We start from the raw sequence: 8,147 nt of genomic DNA, 5'->3' as shown, positions 1-8,147 counted from the left end.
AGCAAACCAACAGCGTCGTGGAGGTGTTTGATTTAATGAGTGATTCATTCAGATGTTTTTCTTTCCCCTTCGATCAGCACTTATGAGGAGGAAAGGTGAGATCAAATGTATTGCTAGTTTCTCGTGTGCTTCTTCTTCATCGCTGTGTTCCACCATTCATCTTCTTTGTGTCTTCAACACGCAGCCAAAGCTCTGCTGGCCCGGGCTCTAAAGGAATGACGTACCAGCCTCAGGACGTGGTGAAAGCGAAGGAGCTGATTGGTCAGATTAACACTCTGAAGACACAGGTGTGTTACTACGCCGAACGTCTGTCTCGAGCCGCCAAGGAGCGCTCGGCCAACGCTCTGGAGAGAACGCTGGCCATCCTCACAGAGAAGGTGACTCAGAGGATACATTCTATATTCTCACCCTTTTATTCTCATAAAATGTTATTAAAAGATATTTTTAGCTTCAAAGAACTGGTCATTTTCATCCAGGCAATGAGAGTTGAGATCACAAATCAAAAGGATGAGGAAGTCAGAAGCAGAGAGAGAGAGCTCTCTCTGCTTCTGACTTCCTCATCCTTTTGATTTGTGATCTCAACTCTCATTGCCTGGATGAAAATGACCAGTTCTTTGAAGCTAAAAATATCTTTTAATAACATTTTCACGGGCTTATAATAATAGTGTACAAGTAAAAAAGAACTCTGAAAATATGAATGCAGCACACCTCCACCTCACAGGAACACTGTCATCCCATGATAAACTATTTATGTAATTTTTATTTAATTATTTATTCATTTTAAATGTAATTTTAATTTGATTTCTATCCATTTTACAATTTGTTTTAATCTAATTTGGAAGTATGTTTTTTCAGTTCAGTGAATAAACTCGTAGTTAAGTCTGTTAGCATTTGAAAGCACACTGTTTGAAACATGTATTGTCTTAACCGTAATACACCTTGACATAATCAAGATAGCCTTTTGTTTTATGTAAAAAAAATAACAAACATTATTCTAACCGATACAAATGGTAAAATATGTTCAAACGTGCCTCACTGCTGAAGGGTCAACATGTGATGTCCTCTGTTCCGTCACAAGCCCCTCCCTCATTTCTAATGCCACGGTTATAGATCTTAAAGATATATGTTAGCCTCCAGTCCCTGTTCATTATATTCCCACGATGTAATCACATCTCTCTCTCCCCTCCTCTCTTCCTCTCTCTCTCTCTCCCTCTCTCCCCTCCTCTCTTCCTCTCTCTCTCTCTTTCTCTCTCTCTTCCTCTCTCTCTCTCTCTCTCTCCTCCTCAGACTCGTCAGCTGGTGACCGCGTGTGACTCCAAGCTGCTCTCCTCAGCCATCCTCGCCCTGGCCGCCGCCCGCCCAGAGCCCACCCAGCGCAGCACCCCCTCCCCCTCCTCCTCCTCCCTCTCGCCCTCCTCCCGTCCCCCCTCTCGCTCCCCCTCTCCTCGCCACTCGGCCTCCCCGTCCCGCGCCCCCACCTCTCCGTCCCGCCCCGCATTTCCTCCGGACGGCAGCGACGGGAGTAGAAACAAGCGCGCCTCGATGTACGCAGATTTACACGAAGATGATTGGGTAGGAGAAAAGTCCAACTGCTTCTTTGATGTCTGTGTTTTTGTCTTGTTTTTATTTATCATTTGTGTGCGTGTGTGTGTGTGTGTGTGTGTGTGTGTGTGTGTGTGTGTGTGTGTGTGTGTGTGTGTGTGTGTGTGTGTGTGTGTGTGTGTGTGTGTGTGTGTGTGTGTGTGTGTGTGTGTCTGTGTGTGTGTGTGCAGGACAAGGTGTGGCTGAATGTGAATAAGAGCCTGGACTGTGTGATCCAGAGAGTGGACAGTCTGCTACATAGAGACAGAATACAGAGCGACAGCAGCTCCGAGGATGTCTTCGAGCTCGCCAACGAGGAGCCGGGGAAACCCAAGAAAGGTACACACACACACACACACACACACACACACACACACACACACACACACACACACACACACACACACACATACACACACACACACACACACACACACACACACACACACACACACACACACACACACACACACACACACACACACACACACACACACACACACACACACACACACACACACACACAGGTTGATATGAGTGTTGCTCAATATAATAGTGTTCCAATAAAAGTAGAATTGTGTCCTTAAGTAAACAAACGTTCTCTCTCGTAGAACACAGCCCAGACAAAGAAAAGAAGTCCCCGGGTAAGAGCAGTATTCCGGATGTGTTTCACAATGTGTGTACTCTCCATGTGTGCTTGAGTGTGTTCCCTGCTGTGTCTCAGGCGAGTGGAGCGAGGCTCTCTACCCGCTGCTCTCCACGCTCACAGACTGCGCGTCTCTGATGAGCGACAAAGCCAAGAAGGCCATGGTGTTTGTTCTGATGCAGGACAGCGCCCCCACCATCGCCCTGAGCCTCACCATGCAGTACCGCCGCGACGTCGTCTTCTGCCAGACGGTCCGTCAACTTACACCTTCCCCCTTTCCCCTCACCTTGGAAGATCATTGGTCATCACTCAGTGTGCATCGTGCCTTACAGTGGTTCTACTTTTAAAGTCGTAGGTGAGAGCACTTCCTCCACCTCTGTGCTGACTTGTGTTCTTCTCCTGACAGCTGACGGCGCTGATCTGCGGCTTCATCATCAAACTGAGGAACTCCCTCTGTGACTCGGGCTTCCTCAGACAGCTGCACACCATCGGCCTGCTGGTGCAGTACGAGGGCCTGCTCAGCACCTACGGTAACCTGTGTGTGAGGAGTGTGTGAGGATGTCTCTGAGGGGTGTGTGAGGATGTGTGCGAGGCGTGTTTGTGGACCATCACCCAGCAATATGAGAGTGCACACCTCCACCAAGTGTGTAAGGTCTTGCAGAAGTTGTATTTCTATTATTTTAAGTTTACAATTTGCGATAATATGCAAACATGCAGGAACCCACTGTAACCATAACATCTTAGTTGGTGTAAATGTTCTTCGTGTTTCTGTCTTGTCTCTCAGGTGAGGAGCTGGCCATGTTGGAGGACATGAGCGTGGGAGTGATGGACCTGAGGAACGTCACCTTCAAAGTCACCCAGGCGACCTCGGCCTTCTCCCCGGACATGATGCCGGTGATCACAGGAAACAGGAACGGCTTCAACGTCAGGGTGCCGTTGCCCGGGGTGATGTTCGACACGTTGCCCCGGGAGATCCAGAACGGGATGCTGCTGCGCGTCCAGCCGGTCCTCTTCAACGTGGGCATCAACGAGCAGCAGACCATGGCCGAGAAGTGAGTCTCTGACGCGACAGGAGAGGAGGGGGGAGGGGGGGAGGGGGGAGGACAGGGAGAAATGAAGAGCAGTAGAGCAACATTTGGATGTACAGGTCAATCTTTAGACATTGTGGTATGTTACGCTTAGGTGTTAATACTCACATTTCTACTTAAGAGATTCTACCAAATATAAAATGGGAAAGCTCTTTAAAATACTCTCTACGCATCAGGTTGTATATCATTTGAATAGATTCTGTATTTTCCATTTTTTAAGGGGTTTTTATTAAAATAATGATTACAAAACGTGGCTTAGTAATACTGTTTGATATTCCCCAGAAAAATCCAAATATTTTAAACCCAAAATATGAAATCAAATAAATGTGAATGACCAACTATTTAGCTTATTCATAAGGTTGAAATTGGAAAAACAACAACTTTGTGATCCATTATCTTGAAAACATGTATATATAATATTCATAAATGATATGATATAATTAGCTGAATATACAAATATGCTCATTAAAAATTGTATTCGCAAATCTGATAGTGTAAATAAGAAAATTAATAAGTAATAAAGTAGTTTAATATTTTGTATTTATGACTTGGAAGCCTTTAAAAAGCATCAGTTTCCTGAATGAGCAGAGAGAGAGAGAGAGAGAGAGAGAGAGAGAGAGAGAGAGAGAGGGAGAGAGGGAGAGAGAGGGAGAGAGAGAGGACATATAAACTTGTTATACAGTAGGAAAACTAATGATATTCCTCAATAACACTGACTTTGATTGAGACATGTTTAAGACGCGTGCGGTGGTCCTGAAGGATCTGCTCTCTAATATCCTGCTTGTGTCCAGGTTTGGAGACACGTCACTCCAGGAGGTGATCAACATGGAGAGCATGACGCGCCTCAGCTCCTACTTCGATCAGTTCAAAGAGGTGCTGCCAGAAGACTGTGAGTTGCAGACAGAAACAACACTTGAATCAGAGGTTACATGTGTATCGTGTTGTTTTATTGGCTCCCCCTGCGCTCCTCAGGCCTGCCTCGCTCCCGCAGCACCACCAGTGTTCCCGATCTGCTCAAACAGCTGAGCCTGAATGTGAACGCCAAGAAAAACAAGAACGTGGAGATCTTGTGGCAAGCGGCCGAGGTAAACTCACTCTTCATCGCTTCTCTGTGCAAATGTGCTCTTCTTCACTTCTGCAGTTGGCCTCATCAATAAGGCCCTGAAGCCGCTGGACTCTGCACTTTACATGATCATCTTCTCATCTGTCGGCATGCGTTACATAAACACATACTGCATCTGTGGGATTAGCTCTGGACGTTGCTTTTCTTCACACTGTAAAACATTTCTTGGGCCATTTGCACTTCTCTGCAAGGAAGTATTACAACTGCACCATTCTTCATTCAAATATATTGTACTTCAGTTATCTTCTATATCTAACTTGTGTACTTCTGTATTCATCTTACTTGGTTAATGTTATGCACCAAAGCATACTCCTTGGTCAACTGCATTTTCATGCACAAAATAACCAATTCTAAAAAATTATTTTAATTTGGATATTCAAAATATTTTTCTAGTATATTTCATATTATTTATAATTCTTTTCATGGTTTACTATTTTCTTCTATTCCTCATTCTTGTTTTTTTTAAATTTAATTTACATTAACAATATGCAACTTTGCCCATTTCTGCAAAATACTACTATCCTTAACAACTGCCCAGCTCTTTCCTTTTAGTTCAGATATATTCTATATATTTAATAGTACGTGTTTGGTTTTTTATTGCACATTTCTTCTATACAGGTTTAATTTGAATTCAGATATACATATATTTTAAAGTTTTTTGTATTGACTTTTTCTTCCATATCTATGTTTATTTCCTCTTACTATGTGTATGTCATGCACCAATACACAGCAGCATTGTCCTTGTGTATAAAAACCTGATTCTGCTGTAACATCTCCTCTCATCTCACTCTCCAAACCCCTGAAGGCGTGCCGGCGTCTGAACGGCGTGCGCTTCACCAGCTGTAAGAGCGCCAAGGACCGCACGGCCATGTCTCTGACCCTGGAGCAGTGCCAGGTCCTGCAGCAGGAGCACGCCCTCGCCCCGCAGGTCTTCTACCAGGCCCTGGACTGTATGCGCAGGTCAGCTGATCATAAAGGTCATACATCTCAATCATGTAACCAAACCCCTGCAGCTCATTCTAAAAAATAAATAATGCATTGCTTGTGTGTCTCCACAGTGAGGGCTGCAGGAGAGAGAACACCATGAAGAACGTGGGATGTCGTAAATACGCCTTCAACGCTCTGCAGCTCAAGGCCTTCCCCAAACAATACCGCCCTCCAGAGGGGACGTACGGGAAGGTCGAGACCTAATCTGAACTGGAGGAAACCCAAAAGGCTGGAGGGGATTATGATGATAGCACCACACAAACAAAAAATACCGAACTGGAACAACAGCCCTTTGTTTTGTGCTTAGTCACTGTTTACGATAATAAATGTCCAAGTGCTACTGTAGATTGTTTTCTAGCCGTTCCCCCCCTCCTCTAGTAGTGCTAGAATCACACACTTTTCACGACCACTTCACAGACAGAGACGGTAGGGTTGGCTTTCTGTGTCACATTGTAGCCTCTGTGCAGACACCACTGTGTGCAGACGACCAGTCGTAGCATCAGGAGTACACCGTGTCCGTAGAAAAAAGATCTGAAATAGACTCAGTCTTTAGAAAGACGATGAGGGACACGTTTGTTATTTTCCTTTTTTAGTTATTCGATCAGATTGTCAGATGGTCAAGGCTGAACCATTTTTGATATTGCCACAAAATTGATTGCAAAGACTAAGACGAACAATGAACATTGGTGCCAAAAAACGATGAAAAGCACATCAACGAGCCACACTTTCTCTGGCTGACAGGTCCCTTATTACGGTGAACATGGGCATTGTAGTTGATTTTCAGTAAATGCCACATACACAAAGTTACTGCTGTAAAACTCACAACATGTGTATTTATCCACCCCTGAAAAGTCCTAAACGAATGTTCACTCCTGCTTGATTAACATTTACGTTATGAGCTACAGTGCCCTGCTGTTTGCGGAATTACAGAGCACCCTTAAAAAAGAGTTTAACTACATATCTGTGAGCAGATTATAAAGATTTAAATGGGCTGAGAGACACAGAGACAATAAGGCATTGTTAATGTTGGTCTTTTAATTGGATTTGTGTTGCTGATGCTGTGTAAGATGTTCTCTTATTTGTGGAGTGCTAAAAGATACACATTTAGGCGAAAGACGACAGCAGTAAAAAAGTGTTATTGTCTGGAGAAAAGAAAATAAGTTAAGCTTTCTTGAAAATGTGTCTTTTAAGAAACAGCTACAATTCTAGTAGTAGTAGCTCGTGTAGCTTTGATTAAAAGATCAGAGCTTTGATCATATTTTTCTGGACCTAAATTGAGCTGCAGAATGACTGTAGGCGTAAAGAAGTCAAAGCACTCATTTGATTCATTGCAGAGCTTTTAGCCTGCTGTCTATTTCTATCACGCTGTCTCTCCTTTTTCTCGTATATAACACCAACTAATCTGAATCAAGCACATATCCGACCCCACAGTGTGGCATTTGTATAATGATGTCTCACCTAATGTGATTTCTCTTCTGATGCTACACTGGAAGCAGTGAGGGTTTACAAATCGTGGTGCGTCACATTACTCTATAAACATATCAACGGATATTTAGGATATTTTTAAATGTATATGCAGCACTATGGTGGTTTGATAGCCATTGAAACTTGAGTTGTTATTGTTTACAAAGCTTGTGTTGAATTATGCAGAATGAAAATTGGATAAAAACCACGTTTATTTAACCTGCATGAAGATGATTTGAAAAACTGCTTTTTACTATTGCAATTGTATACTGTTGCAATGTAAGAGTTTGAGCACTTGATACATGTTTTAAGACTGAAATAATGCATATTGCATTTTTCTCCCAACATCAACAACACCTCTTCTGTTGTACCAGCGCTATTGTACCTTATTGTACAAAACCTACAGAGACAGTGGATTTTATTTTGAAAATGTTATTTTGCTTACATGTATTTATGTTGATATGGCTGTTGTTGCCAAATGCTGTTATAGTTTTATCCATTGTTAATGAGTAAGGTAGGACCTTGTGATCCGTTGTACACGCACACAGGCTGGAGGGGGGGGGTAAAAGGTGCTTGCACCCCCACAGAGGTATAAAAGAAACTGGATAATGAATAAAGGCTTGTCAATGCCAAGTGAGTGTATCCGTAAATGAAATTACCTTTGTGAATTGGGCAGCAAATATTTCATCATCTAAAATGTTGTCTCAGAGAGAAGCATTCTTTAAAAAAGTAGCTGCTCAGTGATATGTTTGAAATCTATCAGAATAAATATCTCTATATTTATTTTTGTTTTATCTACTGTATGAATGAATTTGAGGAATTAACGGTAGGTGTCCAGAGGCGGATTTAGGATTGTAGGAGATCCGGGGCTTAGCCCAGGAGTCGTTGGGTTGGGGGGGGGGGGGTGCAGGGGTACAGTGCTATTTTTTATAAGTAGGGGGTGGACCGAACATCCTTTAGGGGGCTCGTCGCCTTCTCTCGGGGGGTCCGGGGGCATGCTTAAATATTGAAGTTGAAAGCATCAATCTGGTGCACTTTGAGAGCAACATCAACCCTACCTTAATAACACCTTAAAGCGGACAAAAGGCACTGGCGAACACTCATTAATACCCTTTAGTGAAGCAAACTAATGCCTTAACTCACTCAAATAGTCGTCTACTTATTAAGGTGAAACGAATGTGCGTAGAGTTTTAAAGGATGCGGATAGTCTCACCTTGATTCTGGCGCATTGCTTATCGTTTTATAGATCTATTCTCAT

The 8,147-nt window shown here is 43.3% G+C and overlaps 1 protein-coding gene across 1 annotated transcript in view; it reads left to right on the top strand.

Moving 5' to 3' along the window:
* The window catches only part of inpp4aa (inositol polyphosphate-4-phosphatase type I Aa), a 22,303-nt gene extending 14,654 nt beyond the window's left edge, over nt 1-7,649 (top strand). The window contains exons 13-24 of the mRNA XM_034109281.1: nt 78-95; nt 185-377; nt 1,288-1,572; nt 1,773-1,920; nt 2,193-2,225; nt 2,306-2,478; nt 2,634-2,757; nt 3,012-3,279; nt 4,107-4,204; nt 4,288-4,400; nt 5,244-5,398; nt 5,497-7,649. Of these exons, the coding sequence (XP_033965172.1) occupies nt 78-95; nt 185-377; nt 1,288-1,572; nt 1,773-1,920; nt 2,193-2,225; nt 2,306-2,478; nt 2,634-2,757; nt 3,012-3,279; nt 4,107-4,204; nt 4,288-4,400; nt 5,244-5,398; nt 5,497-5,629 (1,741 nt within the window). The 3' untranslated portion in view covers nt 5,630-7,649. The remainder of the gene's footprint in view (nt 1-77; nt 96-184; nt 378-1,287; nt 1,573-1,772; nt 1,921-2,192; nt 2,226-2,305; nt 2,479-2,633; nt 2,758-3,011; nt 3,280-4,106; nt 4,205-4,287; nt 4,401-5,243; nt 5,399-5,496) is intronic.
* Nucleotides 7,650-8,147: the final 498 nt, after the last annotated feature.

Source organism: Pseudochaenichthys georgianus, chromosome 21 (genome assembly GCF_902827115.2).
Source record: "Pseudochaenichthys georgianus chromosome 21, fPseGeo1.2, whole genome shotgun sequence".
In the NCBI taxonomy this organism is placed as follows: Eukaryota; Metazoa; Chordata; class Actinopteri; order Perciformes; family Channichthyidae; genus Pseudochaenichthys; species Pseudochaenichthys georgianus.
Note: the sequence above shows the minus strand (reverse complement) of the source record. Positions and strands in the feature narration are given on the sequence as shown.